The sequence below is a fragment of the Hippocampus guttulatus genome, chromosome 15 (assembly GCF_054856545.1).
Source record: "Hippocampus guttulatus isolate MCC_2025c chromosome 15, RoL_Hgut_1.0, whole genome shotgun sequence".
In the NCBI taxonomy this organism is placed as follows: Eukaryota; Metazoa; Chordata; class Actinopteri; order Syngnathiformes; family Syngnathidae; genus Hippocampus; species Hippocampus guttulatus.
The window spans coordinates 6,965,162-6,989,095 of record NC_141275.1 but is presented as its reverse complement, the minus strand read 5'-3'; the positions used below and the strand labels follow the sequence as shown (position 1 = coordinate 6,989,095).

The 23,934-nt window shown below is 41.5% G+C and overlaps 2 protein-coding genes across 2 annotated transcripts; one reads left to right on the top strand and one right to left on the bottom strand.

Annotated features, from left to right (window-relative positions):
• Window positions 1-104: 104 nt before the first annotated feature.
• On the top strand, window positions 105-15,957 carry dhrs11a (dehydrogenase/reductase 11a). The gene is made up of 7 exons (XM_086131150.1): window positions 105-468; window positions 10,419-10,628; window positions 11,968-12,062; window positions 12,361-12,490; window positions 13,770-13,862; window positions 13,944-14,009; window positions 14,096-15,957. Exons 1-7 carry the CDS (start codon window positions 337-339, stop codon window positions 14,135-14,137), a joined length of 768 nt encoding a protein of 255 aa, XP_085987276.1. The 5' UTR covers window positions 105-336; the 3' UTR covers window positions 14,138-15,957.
• Window positions 15,958-16,103: 146 nt separating this feature from the next.
• LOC147193606 (sodium- and chloride-dependent GABA transporter ine) lies at window positions 16,104-22,027 on the bottom strand. The gene is made up of 13 exons (XM_086130930.1): window positions 21,874-22,027; window positions 21,646-21,780; window positions 21,362-21,566; window positions 20,216-20,348; window positions 20,009-20,143; window positions 19,651-19,754; window positions 19,425-19,549; window positions 18,514-18,626; window positions 18,288-18,428; window positions 18,118-18,217; window positions 17,431-17,531; window positions 17,177-17,344; window positions 16,104-16,528 (listed from the first exon to the last, which is right to left on the bottom strand). Exons 1-13 carry the CDS (start codon window positions 21,998-22,000, stop codon window positions 16,403-16,405), a joined length of 1,713 nt encoding a protein of 570 aa, XP_085987056.1. The 5' UTR covers window positions 22,001-22,027; the 3' UTR covers window positions 16,104-16,402.
• Window positions 22,028-23,934: the final 1,907 nt, after the last annotated feature.

Sequence of the window (23,934 nt, the reverse complement as noted above, 5' to 3'; positions counted from 1 at the left end):
CCAATGCAATGTTTTTAATTCCTGTAGGTGGCGGAAGATTACTGAACCTTGAATAACGGTTGAGCCCGAGAGTCGTTGCAGAAAGTGGGCGGCGACGTGAAGCAAACATTAAACAAGATCAGGGCTCGTGTCATTCAGAGGCGCTCATGGATCTGCCTTCACGAAACGGTGCCACCCCGCATTTGGATGCTGCGTACTGAGGCAGTATCTTGAAGCATCCTAGAAATTGAGGGCGGCGTACATTACACCAAAATACGTCATAGTGTCTGTCGGAACCAGCCGGAACGAAAATCCTTCGGTTCCTGTCCAGTGCCGGTGAGGGCTGCGTTGTTGGCGATGGAGCGGTGGAAAGGCAGAGTGGCCCTGGTGACCGGAGCTTCGGTGGGCATTGGAGCGGCTGTGACCAGGGCACTCGTCCAACAAGGCATGAGGGTGGTCGGCTGTGCCAGGAATGTCGACAAAATTGAGGTATTTCAGTCATATCGCCATCACACGCTTTTAAGGAGCACGCAAAATAGGTGCAAGTAAGTACAGTATCTAGTCACAAGCTAACGCACGTAAACCGCTTGCTAACATTAGCTTTACAAGTTGAGTGAACGTTTGGTGACTGGACATTTGATTTGTATTTATATGTAAGAGGGGTAGGGGCTAACCATCACTGGCCTTTTATGCGACATTTTCAACAAATGAAACATTTTTTCGAAATATACTTGCAAATCTCGTAATTTCTTGTATTGCTTTTAAATCTGTGTGCACCCACTGGCCATTATCTATCTATCTATCTATCTATCTATCTATCTATCTATCTATCTATCTATCTATCTATCTATCTATCTATCTATCTATCTATCTTGTTGGTAGTTGTAGTTTGTTTACCTACAGTAGATGAGAGAATCACAATATTGGAAACACCCCCAGTAAGATGCAGTCGTTATGTTCTCACTGATGTTTAATGAAATGGGGTAGCAACCACCCAAGTGGTATTTGGCACCACACTTCTAATGTGTTCACGTCTTTGTGAGATCATTTTTTTGGACGACCTTCTTCAGGGAGTTGGGGCAGCTGAACACTGTGAGATATTGCTGTCCACTTCTTGCTGTGATCCCTCAAAACGGGAGATGATGTCTGTGAACTGTGTGCACCAGTAATTGTCAGCGCAATCGATTGTGTCTTCAGGTGTCGGTAATGTCAAATTGCTTCACCACACTTTGAAATGTAATCTCAAGTTGTTGCTCAGAGGACACTGTGATCTGAGAGCTGTCTGGCTGCTTTGAAAAAAACAACACTTTTCTTAGATTTGAAGGCAGTGGACTATGAATGGATGGAACAGTGGATTGGTGTTCAGCACATCTGTCTCACAGTTCTGAGGTTCAAATCTCAGGAAGAGCCTCCTGTGTGGAGTTTACATGTTCTCTCACCGGCACTCCCATTGGCACTTACCAAAAAAAGTATTTGGTTGTGATTTAACACTAGATAGGTGCCATGGCACTACAGAGACCCGTCCAACTAGTTTTCTTCAAGCAACTACATCGTCAATTTTACATTTCATCCCTTTCAATCTGAAATGTAGGTGGTGAAGCTATGGAAAGTATTTTTTTCCAACAATTATGATACAACAGGCAAAGTAGTTTTCAACATTGTTTTCAACAGGTAATGCAGTGAAGCAAAATACAATGACGTTTCAGATGTCACCTTCTTTTTAATCATCAAAATAAATTACTCGGGCGTATTTTCATTTAATTGTAGTGTTTGGCTACGCGACAGAGACATTCTTGCACACCCCCACTAGGCCATAAGGCATTGCACCTTCCTTATCTTGTCAGCCAATAATTAAGCCTCCCTCTGTCTCAAATTGTCTTAACTCTATCAGTGGCGCGCCACAGGTCAACTACACAAGCCGCCCTTTGATGTTCTTTTGCGGTTGGAAAATTGTAGTTTGCTCACCTGCAATTGTTGGCACCTGTTGTACTTCACCTGTCCGATTATGTAACACAAGTAAAGTTAGACATCTCATTATGAAAGTAATGGACAACGGCATATATTTGGATCCTTTCAAAAGTAATGTTTGTATGATTATATAGCTATCTGATCATAGGGTTCCAACCGGTGGGAAATTAATTTTCCGAAAGGGCCACGCAACTCAATTGTGTTAAATTTAAAGTATTTTTATAAAACAGTAAACGGTGTTCTTTTAGTAAGCTGTCATTGTGTAAGCCTGGTATATTATTTTAAATGGGGAAATAGAAAGTGAAAAATGAAAAATAAATTTTCTTCAGTTATTGTAAAATGACATGTCTATACATATTAACTCTAAATATTGCCCAGATCTGACACAAAAAATGAGATGCTTCCTATTTTACCTGAACAACACAATTTTCTTCATCTAATTTAGTCTAGCTTCCTTCTCAACCCACTTTTCTGGTGAAAAAGTACTTTTTTGGGGATGGAGTTCCTTTTAAGCAAAACCATCTAGTGGTGAACACTCGTCTCTCAACAAAAAAAAAAAATTCAGGTTCAGTAAACATTTATTTTCAAAAATTAATCGAGAGCCACTCTTCTTGTGGGTGTGGGTTACCAGTTGTAACTAATTTGTAATGGATTGGGTCAACCAAACCTAACAATTTAAAAAATTGATAGTCCTAATTTAACATGGGTGTTTTTTTTTTTTAGAATGTGCGAGGAGTACTTGGAGAAACCTGTAAGCACGAGGAGAACATGCAAACTCCACACAGGAAGGCCAGAGTCCATATTCAAACCCAGAATCTCAGAGCAGTGAGACAGATCTGCAAAAGTAAATCTCATCTCATTTAATTTCATTAACCTTGTGAATTTCACAAGTTTCGCATATGTGATGAAAATGTTAGGAACATGATATATGTCATTATCATCCCATTCCTCAGTTCTTGAATGGGTTTCTTTCATTCAAAGTATTTTACAGTAAAATGCTCATTTTACTTTTGAGTTTTTATACAGAAAAGTCAGAATTTAGAGTTATGGGTATTTAATGTAATATTATGTCGCGCCACAACATGCGAGGGAGCACTGAGCTCTACTGGATTTAGAACCAGCATAATGAAGAGCGAGAAGAAGAGGCATGAGAAGGTCCGCTACTGAGCTGCAGCAATAATTGTCATTCCCACAGAGCAGAGAAAAAAAATGCTCGTGGTCTTGTATGTTGTACTGCTTCATGTATGATATTAAAGTAGTAGTTCTTCGTCGCGCCTGCCTGTAGTGTTTTATGTTATACTGTATGTTAGTATTAAGCTAGCTTTCTTGGATGAAATTACAGGAATCAATTTGGTTGACCAGCTTGGTGTTAAAACAAAATGTTTAATTTTCTTTTGTTTCACAGTCAACTAATTGGGAGCGAAGAATCTGGTCTGTATCCCCCTCTCCAGACGTTTGCTTTTGACATTTTTTGTTTTGTTTTGTTTTTTTGTCTTTATTCTTAATCGTAAAACATAAATGATTCACTCTTCAGTGTTGTTGACAAGCAAACATGCATCCCACCTGAGCAACATGCACACGCCCGTACATGCACAGTGAGTGTGACTTGCGCAATTGCCGCCATTCTTACTCGAGTCACATGTCCTCTCCTGTCAATAGTTAACTGCAGCAGTCTGTCATTGCTTCTGACATGTACTTGTATCACCGTCAAACAAGGTCACTGCATTTCAAATCGGAAATAATTCTTCTTGCTTTGTGCAAATAACAGCCATTATTCTAGAGTTGGCTACCTTACAGACTGAACATCCGTACTTGTTCTGGATGAATTCTGGGTTCGAAAAGGTTGAAGAACTCAATATGATGTAATAACAATCAATAGCAGGACAAAATGAGTAATTCTTTTTGATGGCAGCTTTGTTCTTGAAACGTTGCCGATGTGAGATGTGAGACAAAGGCCAGTATTGTACACTCCCTGCTATGTAAACTGGGCTGTAGCTGAGCCAGAGCGAGCGGGGGGATGCAAGTGTCTGTCACTGAGCAATTGTTCTTCACTTCCTTTTAGTGTGTATTTCTTTCACGAGGAGAAATAAAGACGTTTTTGTTCCTTATAATATTAGAAGCGAGCAGATGGAACCATCGTGGCTGTAGATAGTGTCTTAAAATTGTTGTTGCATTTATGTAATTTGGCGCAAAGTGTGGAAAGGAAAGTTTAGTCTAAATTTGGAAGACTTTAGAGTAGGCGGGGGTGGGGGGAATGAGGGGATTGAGGGTTGTGGTCACCATGGGTTTTCGGCAGGAATGGGAGCGATGGGTCTGCATCCAAGTCGCAGCAATAAACTTTCACTTGAACTCTTTTGAGACCAGTGGAAGACAATTCTCTCCTCTGTGCACACAATGCATTCTCTCAGGTTTGAAAGTGGCCCAATTGATTGAATTTAAGCACTGTGAGAGCTCATGTTAGGAACAGAGTTGCAACATTGACACTTTTTATTTTGTTTGTTTTGCTTTTTAATTCTCTTTAAATTGTCAAAGCTACCAAAATACAGTGGAACCTTTCATTTCAACCTTGGGTGGTGGTCGGCCTCTAATTTCTTCAAGTTTCAAATACATTTTTAACAAAACACGAGACTGCAAATCTAGCAAGACTTCTCCTCAATTAGCATTTAAAGGACTGCATCGGTGTTTTAATGTGTGTGTGTGTGTGTGTCTGTGATACAACCGCTTCTGTAACTGTAACTGTAGCATGTGAAACATGGCCCCTGGTTCAAAAGATCCACCGCCCGCAATCCTTTGCAGTGTGTTAACCAGCATAGCCCATATACATAATGTATGTTTCGAATACATGCTTACTTAGTGACGTGGTGTAAATACAGCTATCATCAAATCTACAATTTGTTCCTTACACATGAACACACACTTAAAGTGTGTGGGACATGGACAAAAAAAATATTAAGGTAGAATGTATTGCACACAGTGATGAGCTTTCTGATCCATTTTTTTAAAAGATTATTGATAGTTTCATTTTGTTTCAGAGGGCTGATCACAACAAAACCGGTGAATAACTAGTTTTGAATTCAGGCATCAGTTAGAACTGTTCAAATATTGCATTTATTTTAAAAAGAGGGTTTGGAAACAAACAAGAGTGAAATATCTCATCATTTTTAAATGTGAAGAGAAATTCCAATTTCGGTATTTTAGCAGGAAATATGAAGTCGATGTACAGAATTTGCTTTCGCGGGCCACATGAAATGATGTGATGGGCCAGATATGACCCCCAGGCCTTGAGTTTCATACCTGTGATGTAAAGGTATGGCGGGAGGATCATCATTTGTTGGTAGTGGCTTTTATCAGTTGTTTGTCGCAATCTCATGAGGACAGCCATCTAATGAGGCTGGACAGCCCCGTGACCCCTATAAATTGCCCCCCTTTCGTGCGCCACTGCCTCGCTGTCCACTCTATGCTTATCACTTTTCGACGTTTAAGCCTTACTGAGCTTGACACTCCCCGGTCGGGCCTCCCGCTATAATAGGTGGGGCGATTCTTGTCCTGGCTTGTTCTCGACACTTGATGCATGTGCACTCATCTCACGTGTGCACTTACATTGAGGGGTGGCACACTGATTTGAGGAAATATGGAAAAACTTCACTTCTCCAACCACGGCATTTGGTTCGGGGATGGTTGTTCGTCTATGTGTGCCCTGCAATTGGCCGGCAAACGGTTCAGGGTGTACCCTCGCCGACTGCCCGAAGACAGCTGGCATAGACTCCAACATCCCCTGTGAGGATAAGCGGATCAGAAAATGGATGGGTGGATTTATTATTGTGGTTGTAGTTGGCGGTGGTGTAGAACTGCACTAATGATACTTAGAGCTGTGTGCAATATGTTGTTAAGGTGTGTGAGACGGGCAAAATAGCAAACAATTCGTACTTTTTAGAATGATGTAGTGCTCTTAGAGACTGCTGTGATCTAAAACACGAAATGAATCGCGAATCAATCAAAACTAAGTAATATGTTCTCGTGGCAGATATGCATGCCTCTTGTATTACAACTCACACGATTTGTGTGTCTTCAGTATGAAGTATGCTCTTTGAGCATGTATCGACAGCAGAGAACAAAGGTTCCAGAATATTGTTTATCTCTAAACATGAACTGTACAAGGTGAGGTTGAGCTCGGTGGGATCCAGTTAAGAGTTGAGCTCCCATCAAGTAATAGTACGATCTTGATCTGGGAAGGGCGAGTCTCTATATTACAAACTACTTAAGCTCTCTGCTTGAAAGTATCATCTTACATGCTGAATGATGAGGGAGGGGACTACTGTTGTGGGCATTGGTGATGGCAGTCAGGCCGACAATGAAAGTGTGGACAGCAGTCATCAATACTCGTGTATTTTTATTGTTCCAGTTCACAACAAATGATATTGTTCAGGCACTTTCTGAATTTGTGTTACACTTAGTGCAGTTGGTGTCGATCAGTTACCTACTGAAAGCCCGAATCAAATCACCGCGTTCTGGGTGGAGTTCTATGTTCACCCGGAGTCATCTGGGAAAGACTCTAGCCCCCTTAGGATCTCTACAGAAAATACACGGACCGTGCTATACATCGAAGAGGTCTAAATAAGCAAGTACTGTACTTCTGCAAATGACAAAATACCTCTCGCGAGAGGAAACCTTGAACAGGTTTTGTTTGTTGTTTGTTTGTTTATTGAGCATATATAGTACACACAATAACAGATTGACAAAAGTCAAACAAAAATTATGAAAGGAAAATGAAAAAGTAAATAAAAGAAAAAACACACATCATCACAGTTGTATGCTCAAAGGAGTAGGAAGAAGTAAATAACTTATCTAGTCCTACCCCTTATTATGTAGCAATTTGAATTGATCATTTTTCAAAACAAAGAAGAAGAAGAAAAATCTACATATCATCAAATACTTTTACCCTTATGTATTCTATACTTTTCTATTTATACACCTTTTGGTTTGTATATATATAGTTATTCTTTCTCCTTTTTTATTTCAATTTTCTCATATTCATTATAGGTTCACGACAATAACAGCAGAATTATCCCAGCCACTTGAGGAGGATGAGGTGTGTGATGCATGACCCTGCATGCGTCACATGCCTCATCCATCAGGATGGACTTCAAGCCTCAGCATGTCTCAACTACAAACAAAAGAGGCATTTTTGTCACATGATTACCCTGTGAACATCCCAGTAAAGGCCGCTCTCATAGGTGATCCTACTGCTGACACAAAGGTTCCATATATTGCTTCGCCGCCCTTAGTTCTGATGATTTTGTTTGGGGAAACATAACCTTACCTCACTGGTTGCACCTGTCTGTTATAATGCACCTACCTCCCCTATCGCTCACATTCAACCTGTCTATCATTGTCATATACCGTCCCTGTCACACTGCACTCAGCACAGCGCAGCGAGGCGCGCCTTCGTCCAACCCATATGCGCCACCACGGCGCAAGGGCACCACGCCATATTGTGAAGGTCGGTGGCGTACTCCATAGATACCTGCTGCACCCCGAATTGAAAAATACTCAATTCAGATGGATGACGTGCCGTGATGCCATCACAAAGAAATCACACTCTGCTTGTGCACTTTGAAATGGTCATTCATGATGGGGCCGCAGCTCACAGACGAGCCTAATTCTCCCCAGATCAGGCCATGCCATTAGAATTGGATGTGCCTCTATCCTTCTTTTAGCTGCAGGTTGTCGTCTCCTTCTGCCTCATTCCCATTTCACATTATGGACATAGCCAAGGCGCTTTACAAATACATATTTCATCTGTGCTGTATGTTTTACATACAGTACATTTGACAATAAAGTTTATCCAATATTCCTGATGTGGGCTATGTACTGTAGGTCCAAACTGCCGGGGGAAAATCACCAGGCCACTTCCTGTGTGTTCACTTCGCAACGAGCACCAAATATGGGAAAGCTGGTGTCGTGCTGGTGTCATCCCCGTGCCGTCCCGCACAGTACCCCGCGGCGTGCGCTGTGCCACCTCAGCGCAGTATGCTCACGCCTCCTACTCCGTAGAACTTCATATTCTAGTGAGGCTTCTATATGTCCTCAAAATGTCAAGTTGTTCCTTGCTCAGTCTACCGTGAGCTCCTGAGAAAACCCACTTATCTTTCCCATCTTGATGAGGCGATGCCAAGAAAAGTGCCATAAAACCACCTTGTTCAACCTTTAGACCTTTTACTTGCAGTGGATGATAATCGCTCGACTATCCACACCACTGCAAAACTCACCTTTAACCCCATTAGGTTGAGAATTAAGGCAGTACTAATGGCCTGGGCGTTAGCAACATTTGGCTCACATTTCTGAAGTCCAGGGTTTGAATCTTGGCCTTCCTGTGTGGAGTCTGCGCACATTCATAGGTTAACAGAAGACTCCTAATGATGATGAAAATTCACGATGACAGGCAAAATTTGTTTTTGTGTTTGAGTTCGATGAACCGACCAGCGTGTCATTGTTATAACGTTTGGCAGAAGGTCTCCCGCTCTCAGACCTCTTCTGGAAAAATAGTGTATAAACTCTGTTTTTAATCCCTTTGTTATCAAAAGCGAGACCAGTTTTACCTTGTCAGTTCAAGACAAATGCAATTCATCCACTCTCTGTTCAGACACCGCCTCTTAATATTGATCTGGCACACCACTTTCACTGTGTCTGCCTTCTACACTTTTCTCTTTGCTAATGTTCTTTCCACTTCCTCTGAATGTGCTTTTTTTTTTGATTCAGAGATGCCCTTTTAACACAATATTTCTTTCATGAATTGATCAAATTTGACTTGGTCAGAAGTAGTGATAACTCTGTGCATTTATTACTGGCATGGTATGGTGCACACACATAAAAACCAGGCTGTCAAAGTAAAGTGTGGTACAAAAAGAAAACTGTTTCTTTTTAAAATTATTATTATTATTTTTGTCGGAACAGAGCTAAGTCAATACCTGGCGCATTAAAATAATGATCTGCCCATTATCTGGCATGTTGTGGCGCAAATCAATAAAACCATGTCACAATTAATTTGTTTGGGGGATTGCACTGTCAATGCAGTGGTTTTTAATAAAATCATGGAAATGACATTTTAAAAAATCCAATTTGTCGAGTAGTTGACAAAACAGTGCTAATGTTATTCATGTTTTATGGAAATATTACTTATCCCATGGGCATGAGAGGATTTTGTTTTCAATTTGGCTTTGTTAGAAGTTGACACTTTCGAGTGGTCTTGTTCTGCACTGAATTCCATTGTTACATCTGCTTTCCTTGACACTTGAAGCATCTTGCAGAGAATGACTCGAGACATGTTTGTGCTTTTCTGTCTTATATTTTTCAAACTTGTCTTGAGAGGTTTGACACTGAACACTCCTGAAGGTATTCAGTTACACTTTGAATGGAGATGAATGATTTGTGTGTGTGTGTGTGTGTGTGTGTGTGTGTGTGTGTGTGTGTGTGTGTGTGTGTGTGTGTGTGTGTGTGTGTGTGTGTGTGTGTGTGTGTGCGCGCGCGCGCGCATTTTCAGGGCTGGCTGTTTATCCGTAGGACAGCATGCTCCAGTGCCATATCAGTAGGTGTGGCCAGTCTGAGGGCCAATCCTGTTTGTGGTTATACAGCTGGTTCCCCAAATTCATCGCGTCCACACACAGAGATTCACAGCCTGAGACTTCCTCTAGTTGGAGCTGGATCAAAGCTGGGTGGCTCCTCTGCTGAGTGCCTACTTTAACCTTAATAACATCATTCTCTCGCTCTCAAAAGAATGTCCTTGCCTTGTCTTCTCTCTCTCGGATGGTTTACTTGTTTTTGGCCTTCTGGAGCACAGCATCGCTTTAAGGGGGTCCACTTCCTACAGGGGTCAAAAAGATGAAAAAGGTCTCACTCTCTACAGCTGAAACAAGTATCGTCAGTGTTTGAGCGTTTACGCAGATCCGTTTGGCGAATGCCTTCTCTGCGGGTAATCCAGGCTCAACAGCTTAGAGACAGCAAGGAAATCTGAACACTCAAGTGCGAGATGACTTGCTCAATTATCTATATGGTGGGAAAAGTCGAAATTATCCATCAAGACAACACTGGACTCTTTTTTTTTTTTTTAATGGTGTGTGGCAAGTGACATCCCCGTGAAGCTGGTTGGCAATGCCCACATGAACCATTGACCTTTGACCTAAACTTATATGGAGCAGGTTAAGCCCACTGTGCTGGACAGACAGATGACCTGGTTGATGTACTGTAGCTTCCCGAGCGTGGCATCACGCCATCATTGCTTTCTCACATCCAGTTTTGCTTCAATTGCAGTTTGAAACTGAGCTTAACATGAAAACCTATAAAACGCTACAATGTCGATTTGAATTTGCTCGATAATGGTTCAGCCTGACTCTAACGGTTTTTAAAGGTTAGCGTTGTCTCTGATCCAGTGCCGTTTTGATTTGTGTGTGTGTTTTTTAAAAAAAAATTTATAGAAGCTGGCGGCAGAATGTCAGAGCGCAGGATACAGCGGCACACTGATCCCGTACAAGTGTGACCTGTCTAACGAGGAGGAGATCCTCTCCATGTTTTCAGCCATCAAAACGCTCCACAAGGGCGTTGACGTGTGCATCAACAACGCCGGGCTGGCCCACAACGAGCCCCTGCTCAGTGGGAAAACAGAAGGCTGGAGGAATATGATCGACGTGGGTAATCTGCATCGCACGTGCACACAAACACATTAATGCTTGCGCTAAAACAAGATGGAGGAACATTCTGAAGACATTTAGAAAAGGACGCTTGTTTGCATGATTGATTTTCGTGGGTGTACCATTTGAGCACAGAAGCAGGAAGCAGTAAAAGTTGTCCGCTGCGGAGTACGGTTTTTACACTTAAGGAGTTGAAGCGTTAAAGCGTAAATCCGTGGATAAAATATGGGGATCCTTGGCTTTGCTCAAACACAGTTGCCGACCCCTCACAGAAAATCTCCTCCTTTTGGCTCCGAGGAGTAAACCTGGCCGAGCAGAGCCCCACTCATGAAAGCCAGCACCATTTCTCTTGTGAGACCCAACCATTCGGATTCACTGAGCTCTTGACCACGATGGACCCCAGTGCTCTACAGTTTCCAGGGTCCAGCATTGGGAACGCTCGTCCATCTGTTGTCATGGCAGCCCAAATGACCGTGCTGTGCCAGTGTATTATATTTAGCCCGTGTTTAATCTGCATGCTGACCCGATTTGGTCACCTTGCCCAAGCTTGCTTCACTGTGGAATTTAACCTTGCATCCATCACAGTTTTGCTACAGAAGCAGCTTAGACACACAAGCAGGGTGCAAAGGGCAAGTTGTGATGGGCCAACATGGATAGCCAGGATAAATGCATTTACTGGCCCTCTTAAATACACTAATACACACTTCAATACACTAATTGCACACATCATTAGTACGACCATGCAACACACTAGTCGAATGACTATCCATCCATCCATCCATCCATTTTCCGAACCGCTTATCCTCACAAGGGTCGCAGAGGGTGCTGGAGCCTATCCCAGCAGTCTTCGGGCAGTAGGAGGGGGACACCCAGATCCAGTACACAGAGACGAACAACTATCCACGCTCGCACTCACACTAGGGACATTTTAGAATGGAATTGAACCTGGTACCGATGGACTGTGAGGTTGACGCGCTAACCACTGGACCACCGGGCCGCCCTCGAATGACAAGTGGTTGTAATTATTTTTCTTCATTACTGTCTTCCACTACTGTATTACATTTCCGTGCAGCGGTAGAAGGTCTCGGGTGCTCTAGTAGGGCAACCAAGTTACTTGCGAGGCAAAACTGTGCACTCGTTGACAATTGCGCACTCGTAGTACCTGTGGCGAAGCGCTACAATCATAGGTGTCAAACTCCGGTCCTCGAGAGCCATCTTCCTGCATGTTTTCCATCTCGTCCTTTTGCATCACACCTGATTAAAATGATTAGCTCATCAGCAAGCTCTGCAGAAGCCTGATAGCTATCTTTGATGATGTTCTTTTTGTGATCTGCAGGTGAATGTCCTAGCATTGTCCATCTGCACCCGGGAGGCTTACAAATCAATGAAGGAGAGGAATGTAGATGACGGACACATCATCAATATCAACAGGTACAGTAAGTTGGGATAAGCGCTTCTATCTCTCAGTTCTGAGGTTCATGGTTTGAATCTTGGCTTCGGCCAAGATTATTGTGCAAAAGAAACTAAACTTACATTTCCCAAACGACTGTTTGACAAGTTTGGTTTGAATTATTTCATTAATTTTTGTTAACCACAAGAACATTGCCCAGCGTTTTGCCCACCGTGCAAAGTTCAGAAGGGTCACTACATCTGCAGTATTGAATCTTTTATTGAGTGTTTGGTTATTTTCAACTTGTACTGTATGTTCCTCCTCCTGTCCCTGTTACAGTATGAGCGGGCATCGATTGGTCCCAAGCGCTGACAAGCATTTCTACTCTGCCACCAAATATGCGGTGACCGCTCTGACTGAGGGAATAAGGCAAGAACTAAGGGAAGCAAACACCCACATCAGAGCCACCGTGAGTGTGTTATGCGTGTCATATGGCGAAAAGTGTGCGATGAAATAAGAGTTGCAAATTAGTGTCCCTTTTTCCTTTTTCCACCCGTGTCCATGTTAACTGCAAATTGGCGGAATTTTCATAGAGGCTTGTCTACACTTAGCGTTTACACTGTCGCATACCTAAACTATTTTAGAAGTGCAAGAGCTGTGTGGGCAAATTTGCTTTTACAAAGATAATAATTGCACTTTGTAAGTTTGACTGACACTAGATGTATTACAAAATCATGTTTATCATTGTAGTTGTAATTAGTGGTGCTGGTTGGTTTTGTTTTGTTTAGGTTTTTTTGCCCCGCAGGCTTCACCAAATTAAGGTTGCGGTAGACAAAATATCAGTCAGAGAGATTTGGCAGTGAGTAGTTTTTGCAGACCACAAGTCACTGTTTTATATGGAACTTGATCACATTTTGTGCTTTTATCGCATTATTTAGATTTCTTTATGAGCCAAAAAAAAAAAAGTAGCACCTTCTGTGAATAGTATGATCAGACTTTCACTTGTACATTATATGAAGCATGAAAAGATGTCTGATGGAATACAAAAAAATTAAAACAGTTCTCGGGGTCTTATTAACATATCCTAAGGATCGATAATATCAATATTTTTCAGCCAACAGACGTGTTGCTGACAAACATAGTGCAGTATCTCGTAGCTAATTTTGAGTTGTCTTGTTACGTCATAGCCCAAAATGTGTGACATGGTCAGTGACGCTATGTGTTTGCTCCATTTTTACTGGTTAGCACCACACAAACGCCATGCAAGCCTTTAGAGAATTCAGCCCTCGGTATACTACATAAATATACTTTTAACCTTGTATGCTGACGTACGTATGGGGCGCGGGGGGAAAGTGAGTGTCCGTGAAAGACAATAAAAGCATTTAAACGATTGGAGGCAGCAGTTCAGTGTGTACAGTACCGTATGTGGCGCATGACTAAAAAAAAAAAAAAAAAAACTCAGGCCCTCACTTGAAAGTGGCCTCGGATCTCCAGCACAGCTGGTCATATCGTTGGCAGAGCAATTCGGCGGGGAGTGGTTATTATGTAAATTGGAGCTGGTACATGACAGCGGGGCGGAAGTACAGACTGACTGGCTCACAGATCCATTTTTAGAACTACAGTACGCAAATAAACAGTACACTTGGGAGGGCAAGCACTCCACAGGCCTGACTAGTTCTATACCATCCATAGAAAGTCAACCGAGCTTTTCTTAGTCTCAAATTTATTTTCTTTTCCCTTTTGTGTAGTGTATATCACCCGGGATAGTGGAGACTGAATTTGCATTCCGCCACCATAACAATGATCCAGAGAAAGCAGCTGCTGTATACGAGAGTATTAAAGTAAGCAACAACTCTCTTTTACATTTGAAATAGTAGTACTAGTACTTTAACTTTTTTTTTTCCCCCCTCGCGAATGTGCAGTGTTTAAAAGCAGACGACATTGCAAACGCGGTCACATTTGTCCTCAGTGCCCCATCTCATGTCCAGGTAATGTCCTTTCATGTACTTTTGCTTTGTCATCCATATTTTACGAGGTGGATCGCGTTGTTGACGTGTTGTCAATTTGCCCGCAGATTGGAGATATTCAGATGAGGCCAGTCGAGCAGGTGTCCTAGCAGTGAAACGGTAGCAAGACGCTGCAGGAGGAGCCCAAAAGTCAGCGGCCACGGTGACTCATTAGCGACCTCTGCTGAGTGCGGGTGGAAGTTGGGTTGATATAATAAATCTGCTACATTGGTTTTGGATGTGGAGGAACATGAGGAGTCGAGGAGGCTTGGAGGTCAGGGTGTGGACTAAAGCCACGGTGAAAATACTACTGAATGCAGCCACCGTTTGTATGTTCACGGAGTCGACTCCCAAGTATAACAGGAGTCCATGCTGCGCTGTGTGGTCATTCATATGACCATAACTTTGCAAGAAGACTATGCTATTTGACTGCACATTTTTTTTCATATTACATATCTATTTGAAATTAAATGGAATTGGTAATTGTTTGTCTATATTAATTCTTTTATTATTATTTTTATAATTATGTTGACCTCCTGATTGATGATAGGCAGATCTGCTGTCATAGAAAAATAACCCTAGAGTGTACTGTGGTGTTTTCACTTTATTTATCTATTTAGCATTCTGTAAGACCTGCCACCTGTACTTACAATGTCGACATATTCACTTAATTTTTTAATTTAAATCTGTCCACTTTTTGCTCCTACGTACGGAGTCAAAAAAGAAGAAAATATACATAGTAATAATGCATGTGCAATTCCTGCAATCGGACGTTGGGTACCGTAATTTCTCGAGTATAATGCGCATAGCAAGTACACCCAAAATTGCCCTCCCACAGCTGGATTTTCCTTGTACCTGTGTATAATATTGTTGGTAACCATGTTCAAAGAATGAATTGCAGTATTATCCGCACAGTTGAAGCAACCAGTCGTGCCCGCGGTAGAACTGTAGAGTACTCGTGCATGAGAACTCACATTCCTAAAATGAGTCGTTGGTGATATATTTTGGCCTCGTTTCGCCGGCTGGTGTTGTGCTGCATGGCAGGTGGGAGAAGTTGCAGCATTCGCTAGTTTTTGCAGTGTTGCAAGACGTTTCCAAAGCGAAATGTTAAGAGGAAGTAAATTGGGGGACATTGTTGTATTGGAAAGTAGTCCGAATATATCAGATGAACAGGAAGAGAGCGTTAGCTTCAATCAGCGAGTATCTCGGCAGACACGTAACACGTTTGTCCGTGATATGGAAGCCGAACCAGTTCTTTGGAAGGGGAACAATTTATTTGATCGATTTTTTTGTATAGACATTTGTCACATGAGATATACAGTAACATATCATTTTGGAATTAAATTACAACTTTTCCCCCACAATCCTTTGGTACCAGTATACATCTACGCAATATGACTTTTTTTTTGTTTTCCATTTTCCTTGTACCTATTTATTGTACTGACCATGGATTTTTTGAATGACATTTTTAGAATTAAAAAAATGGGATTACTGTATACTCAAGAAATTATGGTAACTTCTGTCCTGCACTTTGAATTAAATAATTTCGAATGAGTTATTTCAAGGCATATATTTCAAATGGCATATATGGAGCTATGTACAGTAGGTGTGTGTGTGTGTGTGTGTGTGTGTGTGTGTGTGTGTGTGTGTGTGTGTGTGTACACTCACACAAAGTACCTTATGTCATTTCAGTAGGAAATTATTAAACACTTCTGTTGCCTGCCTATATGTATACTAGCAAAGTGGACAGTGTCACTGCCTACACTGTATAAGACTTCATTGTACTCTGTCCATCTAAAACCTATTGCACGTCAAAGTGTTATTATGATGCTTTACATGCCATAAGAGAAGCATGACCTGTGTAACTGATAACAGACGTATCACTTTAATCAGAAACATTGCATTTGATCTAATAAACGAGTCACCCACACTGAAATTGTCCTTGGTGGTTTATTTAGTATTCTAGAAGGGATGTAACACAATATGAACGTTTGGTTAACGCTTCACAACCAGTACACATTAATCAGTATTCGTTAAGCATTAGTAAATACTTAACTCATTATTTATAAAGCATGTTTAAAAAAAGTCTAGTTGTTTTTACTAACTACATACTGATGATTATTCATGTCAGAAAAATGCTTTATAAATGATTAACTCAGTATTTACTTAATGCTGATCAGTATGTACATATTATAAAGTATGATGAGAAATGTGATGGCTCAAACGATTTGGTGTGCTATGCATCAGCATCGAGCAGCAGTGCGCGCAATGACAATAATTGACACTGATTTGGTCAACACAAAACAATAACCTGACCATTGCCATTCAACAAAGCAAAAAGATCCCTTTAGCCGGCTGGCCTCATTTGGCAGGTTTTATTGTATATGGATGCTGTTGCAGATTGCGGTCACGGTTGGGTTTCTATCACTTCCTCCCCTTTCATAGTACGGCATTTTGGACTTATCATTCAGGGCGTATGGTGTGATGGACAACTTGAGTTTCTGTGGAGGAATGGGGGAAATGTACCAACATGTTGATGACATGACGTTTTACATCGTATACAGCACTGTACAAAGGTCATAGGCCACCACTACCTTTGTTGTTTGAATGATCATTCGGAATCAGTAATGTACAGACTACTGTTAGATGGAGTTTTTTTTAAATAAAACACAGTGAGCAGTTTGATCTGACTAATCACATAAAAGGAGTTTATTGTAACTGATTACCATACTTAAAAAATATATACAGTACTTATTTAAAATTGTGGCATGTAATTATATCTTTGGCCAGAAGGCAGCAGCACATGTTTGTCTTAAATGATGTAAATTTCAAAAAGACTAAACGGAGAGTTTTAAACTCGCCTTTATTTTTTGCTGAGATTCGGAAGAGATTATTGAATGGCTCCATCCTCTATCACCCTGCGTGTTACGCCTACAGAAAGCAATGGCTCTGGGTTCACTTTATAATGTACATCTTTGGGCATGATTATTGATGTATATTGTGACATGTAATTTAAGTTTTTTTTTTATGTGTATGCATTATTTTAAAGTGTATTTAAAGAAAGTGCCATATGCTAGAAAAATATGCCTCGGGAAGATTTAAATGTTTCTATGTGGGTTTGCCGTATACTGCAAATATTTTGACATCACCTGCACAAAGGAGCCAGGCAGCACCCACAAAGTGTGAATGGTTGCCAGCGGAATCCAAATGATGGAGGCCAGTGCAATGACCCAGCCAAGCCCTTGAGCCCAGGGAGGGAAGACGTAGCCTTCGTAGCGAGCTGGCTTGAACTGGATAATGGAAAAAATGAGGATAACCTGCCCCCACCCCACCCCCAGAAAAGAACCCCATTGAGTATGGGTTGTACTCCAGAGTGACATGGTACAACAGCCTGCTGACTTACAGTGATCAGAAAAGGGGCGATGATTTGCCAACACAGTCTGAAGAAGATGCTGGGCCTTTTCCTCGTCATCTCTTCCAGGTTGTCGGATAATCGATTCACACCTAAGCATGAGAACAGACAGCTAAATACAAGAACGGACACTGAAACACTGAAACATACAAGTTCACTCCCTAAAAACATACAGGAATGACATAATTTAAGAGAACCACACAATTTTTGTCACTGCATCAATTGAATGGCCCACTGTACTGCTCGTTCTGGTGGGCCTTCCTTGGCCACCTGCGGGCAGTATAAAACAGATATACTGTTCATTGAGACGTCTCAACTCCTCTCAGCTCATTAGTGCGGCACTAATTAGTCCTTACTCATTAGTCGTTCTTTGTCAAATGTAATGAATAAATAACAGCGAATACTATCATTTTGTCTGTCTACATGTTACGGCACCACCAAATGGATGCAATTAAACGTTAGCATTAAGGTAGCAGACTGAGATGCTAATGTATGTGGTTGAAACTACAAAATACAAGGTGTTGAGTTGTGTTGAGTTTGGCAGTAAACTTCAGCTAGGAGTGACAAACAGGTTAAAAACTTTTTGAAGAAAAAAATTTGGTTTGGATGAGTTCAGATTGCATAGTTTCATTAAACCCACTTTTCCTTACGAAAAGAACAAACGGTTGATCTACTCACCATAAAGCCAGCAAATGGCTATCACCTCAAAAAATGCAAGGAACATGATGGACACGATGGCAGTGTAATGATCCATCAGCTGGAAAACATAAATCCCCGCCTGCAAAGATATTTATTCTCAATCAACTGTAATCATGAATTTAGCAGCTGTAGGAAAGGACATGTTTTACCTGTGTCACATTCGGGATTCCAAGAAGACACGCGATTCCACAAACTGCAAGAACTAACAGCTCTTTCTTCTTGAAGAACTTCCGCAGACGCTGATCGGATTGATCCATCAGACTGGTCACCATCACTTCAACCATGGCAAACTGGCCAAGTGGAAAGAAAACATTGACTGATGGCTATTTTTTTTTCACCTGTGTTATTTGGAGTAGGGTGTGATTTTGTCTATACCTCGCTGTCAATTCCGAGGAAAAGCAGCATAGAGAAGAACAACACGGCCCACAGTTGAGGTAGTGGCATACTGGTAAAGGCTTGTGGATAAACAACATATACAAGTCCTGGACCTAGATAACATATAAATGTGCTTATCAAAATAATGTACATTCATTAGTGGCGCGTTGTCAGGACCTTCAAAGTCTTCTCTGATGGCCCAAACACTGTCGGAAGCATTGACCGATACGTTTACAACTTACATCAAATGGTAAGAATTTATTTCCAACCGTCTTGTGTCATGGCTGCTCAATTTTCCGCTGTTTTTGTTTGTTGTTGTTTTTTGGTGTGTGTGCAATCACATTTGAGCTTCAATATGTCACCATGTTAATGTAATTTACCCAAGGGCTTCAGAATATCTTGTGCTGGCATCAACTACAGTCATGCGGTGAAAATGTGTCTTAATTTTAAAAGTCACAAAACAAGGCCTACTGGCTGACCTTGTGATGTTGGCATTTTTCTGTCGCTGGATTGCATGGTTCAACTCAGTAACTGATTTTCTGCGGGGGCACTTTAATAGCAGTATGTACGTATCAGTGGCACAGTTATTGATCAATATTGCTTGTGAACAGCTACCTCTATATTGTAGTGTAAATGTTTGAAGGTGACGTATTGGAACATAAAAGTAACTGTGCTTTAGTAATAATGGTATTTATCCAGACGCGAAATGTTTGTCTTTTCATGAATTTCAGCATAGGGTTTTTAAAAACAAAATTGGTACATTATTTAGCAACGTAATGGTGTTATTAAAAGGTGGATTAGGCCACTTAAAATACCCACTGAAGGGGCACGTCTCAACCTCACAAACACCCTCCATTGAAATTAACACGTTCGGCACTTTTTGTGAATGCTGGATTTGTTTTCTTACTTACCATCCACAGCCAACTGGGCCACCGGAATGCCCTGCAGATGAGACATGTAGCCGAAAGCCGAGAATATGACAAATCCTGACAGAATACTGGTGAGGGAGTTGACGATGGATATCGTCAGTGTGTCCCTGTGTGAAAAGAGAGAAGGCATCTTTGTACTGCATCTGTTCCAAAAAATGTCACACGAGAGGGGGCGGGGGGTAATGGGGATAGCAAGTGGGGCTTTTACTTTATAATGTTGTTGTTGAAAGTGTTATAGCTGGCCATGGCCATAAGGAAACCAAATCCTATGCCGATGGAGTTGAAGATCTGGGCTGCAGCGTTCACCCAAACCTGCAAGCAGACAGAGCGATACACCAAAAACTTTATTGGTTCCTCACGAACTTGTATGGATATCTGTTTGAGCATTTCTTCAATATGCTTAAAGCCTTCCACATACTATGGGATTTTCTTAACTCCGCTTTCTTTGTACAGCACTATGAAAAAAAAATGCTGGAAAAAAAAAGGTGCTGTGCATAAATAAAAATCAAGTTCAAAACTCAACAATAACAACAACAAAATAATAAGAATAAATTTGTCTTTCTCACTTCCACTGAGAGTAGCTTGTCCCATTCTGGCACAATGAAGAAGGTTATACCCTGAATTGCCCCGGGAAGCTGCACATTATTGACCAGCAGGGCAATGAGGATAACATATGGGAGCAACGCTGTGACGTATACCACCTGTACACAAAACCAAGAAAGTATTGAAAGAAGAGTTGTTATTCACCTCGCATCAGTGTCATGTCCGCTCACTTTGCCTGTGGATTTGGTTCCCTTGAAGATGCAAAGATAGATGAGGATCCAAGCCAGCACGAGGATAAGGAAAAGGTCCCACCGTATCGCTGCGGCGTCCTCGATTCCCCCTGTTTGCTGCAGCATCTTATATCTTCATAGAAAAATGCATGTCAACAACTTGGATGTAAAACCAATGGAGGGCAGCATGGACTGAGGTAATGTGCTCACTTCTGTTTGCGGCGGTAAAAACCTGCCAGCAGACATTATAGGCCACCACAGGAAGTCAATAAAACTGATTTCTTTTTTTAAATTTTTAAATTAATCTCCAAAGTTAATTTTGACAACCCTAATATACATGTATATATACATCCATGTGGATTATATTTATAAAATTGCATGTAAATTGCCCCCACGTGGCACCAGAATAAGCATTACAATGTCTAGTTGACTAAAACAAACACAAAACATTTTTAGTCTTCAGATTGTAGCCACAAGGAGAAAAAAATCACATATCTCAAGACTGTATTGGAAATCATGTGATTCTTTTTGTTGGTTGTTTTTATTATCTATCCTCTTGATTATTGATGGATGTATTTATTTTTGCAGGGCCTGGGGGTGCAGGATTCAGCGATACACCGTCCAAACTGTGCATGCATGCATGCAAAGAGATGTCTAATATTTGCAAATGGCTGTAACTTTAACTTCAGAGTTTTGACCCCTCCTATCATTTTCACTGATATCATTCACATGGCGCATGTGATAAGCTTACACTTTTCTCCAGGCTGTCAACGCTTTCCTTTGTAACTTTTGCCGTTTTGAGCATTTATTTGGATGTTCTTGATGTTGTTCTTGGATTCAATTCAATGCTTGAGTAAAACGATTCAGGTGCACAACTAAAACGTCTGTGTTGTCCAACAAAGTATGTAACTTTGTTCCACTGTCGCCTTCTACTACCCTTTGACATTTCTGCACACTAGTAGGGCAGCTTTGAAATGCTAGTAGGACAACTACATGTTACTTGTGAGGCTACAAGTGCGCATTTTGGTGCCTTTTTATTGGGCCTTGTTGCTATTACAGCACAGTAGTTTACCATTCAGGTAAATTTGTGTACTGGCAGGTCAAAAATGGTAAGAATATGACAACTTCCCACCCCGTAAAACATACTTAAAGAATTCCTGGCTGGCTGGAGACGTATAGTTGCCATTTGTGGCCTGATCTGTACAGTTCGGAGTGTTCCACGTGTTGTTGCAACCCTGCCAGGGAAGCGGCACTTGGAAGGAGCTGAACAGGTAGTACAGGGCCCAAGTAATGACCACGTTGTAGTACGTGCACATGATGAAGGAAATGGCCACGGATGCTATTCCGACACCTGTGCGACAGGAATATGGATTCAGTTAAAACAGTACCACTGCCATCTCTCATGGAAAGCACGTGACAGCCTATCATACCTTTTAAAAGTGGGCAGAGTTGAGCAAGAGCATGGATAGGTCCTCTTTTTGTATATTGTCCAATCGTCAACTCCATATGGAGCAGAGGGATCCCCAACACAACCAGCATAAGAAAATAAGGTACCAGAAATGCACCTGCAGGGGAATGATTTTTAAAAATTAACCTGCATTCAAATCAATTAAAGATCACTTACAGATAGTAGAGAGTGTGTCTTAGTCATTACTCACCTCCTCCACTCCTGAAGCAGAGGTAAGGGAACCTCCAAATGTTGCCAAGCCCCACGGCGGAGCCAATGCCCGCCAAGGTGAACTCTATCTGGCTGCTCCATGTTGGTCTGCTCTCTTTCTTGTCCATACTTGCTACCACTGTCCAAGCGGTTGCTCTACTGGCCCCTCACTGCATAGAAGAGAGGCAGGTAGTTTACGTGACGCTGGTTGACGTCACATTTTATTATTCTTAATGATTAGCAGAAGGCCTGCTACAGTGGTCCTCAACTAGAAAGGCTGTAGGTCCACTTTTTTTTTTCTTTTTTTTTATAAGACCAAGGTCCGGTCCCATGCACGGCGGTCATGGGGAGCAATATGCCAATTTAGTATGGTCAAGCCAAGCTTATACAAATCAACACTCCTCACAACCAACCAATAACGGGGTGCATGAAAATAACAATTATTCACTTTGCCAGTACACAGCAAATAATGAGAGGTATTGTGTTGAGGCAGAGGAACTCTTTTATTTTGTTAAGTTGTGCCTGCTTAATAACAGAAATAGCCCTTTTAGGGAATTAAGACATTTTTACTTTAACTTTGTTAAACAGTAGTTGTCTTTTTTTCCCTTAATTTAACAAAAGCAAAACAAAATACTCATTTTACCAAAATAAATACTAACCATGAAAACAAAAATATTATTTTCATTTGTACAATTCCCATTTTCACATCCCCTCTGAAATCACTGAAAAATATATCAGAAGAGGAGTTAAGAACCATTTTAAATACTGACACAAGGGAGCACAGGAATGTGCAGTGCTGTTCTTCCACTAAAGGTGAATGCAATGTCTGAGGCATGCAAATATTATTTGAGGACGCCATTGGGATGTTCATTTACCATGTTGCGGTGTTCTGCTGTTAAACAGCTACAAAGATTCCCGGGTAGACGGGAGCAAAACTGCACACAATCGAAACTTCCCGCGATTCGTCTTGTCTAATTGTCTGTGTGCGGCTCTCCTGTGCTGAAGCTGTGAGCACACTGTGGCATCGCGCATGCGTCTGTTTCCTGACACAATCATCCATTTTGAATGCGTGACGCTTATGTATGGGCGCACCTTAAGTTCAGAGGAGCCAATCAGCGCATCGTTATCACCGACATGCCCAGCTCAGCCAGGGTCTCCAGTTCGTCAAACATTATACACACACAGTCGCACTGCTGCGTCCTCTGCAATACATCTGTTCGTGCACGCAAATAATAAAACGGATAATTTTAACAAGCGATCGCGGTAATGCGCAGATTATAGTCCAAAAATATAAAATGTATAACGTAAAAATCACTTTATAATTTATTATTTTATACAATTTGCCGAGGGTCCGGACAGAGGAGGTCGGCGGTCCGGTCGTGGATCGCGGTCCGCCAGTTGAGGAAGACGGGCCTACTATATCAGTCCAGTCAGTGGTTTGGGAAGAGTTTAGTGTTTAATGCCATCGCAAGCTTTGAATCATTCAACCATCACACTTCCATTTTCATTTCATTTATCCTCACAATGATACTGTATCTATTTCTTTCTATTTTTATTTTTTTTCTTGTTCTCCCATGGAAAACATGATTCCAAACTGAATGATATGATTTTTGTTGATATTTAGCCTATATTCGATATATTTCCGATTTTTATATTTTATATATAATATTCTATTACATTTTATTGTATTTAATAATGATACTACGACTACTACTACTACTACTATTACTACTACTACTACTAATAATAATAAATAAAAATAGCAAATGGTGGCCCGGTGGTCCAGTGGGTATCGCATCAACCTCACAGTGAGGAGGTATTGGGTTCAATTCCAGCTCCGGCCTCCCTGTGTGAAGTTTGCATGTTCTCCCCGGGCCTGCGTGGGTTTTCTCCGAGTACTCCGGTTTCCTCCCGCATTCCAAAAAAAAAAACAAAAAAACATGCACGGCAGGCTGATTGGACACTCAAAATTGTCCCTAGGTGTAAGTGTGAGCGTGGATGGTTGTTCGTCTCTGTGTGCCCTACGATTGGCTGGCAACCGGTTCAGGGTGTCTCCCACCTA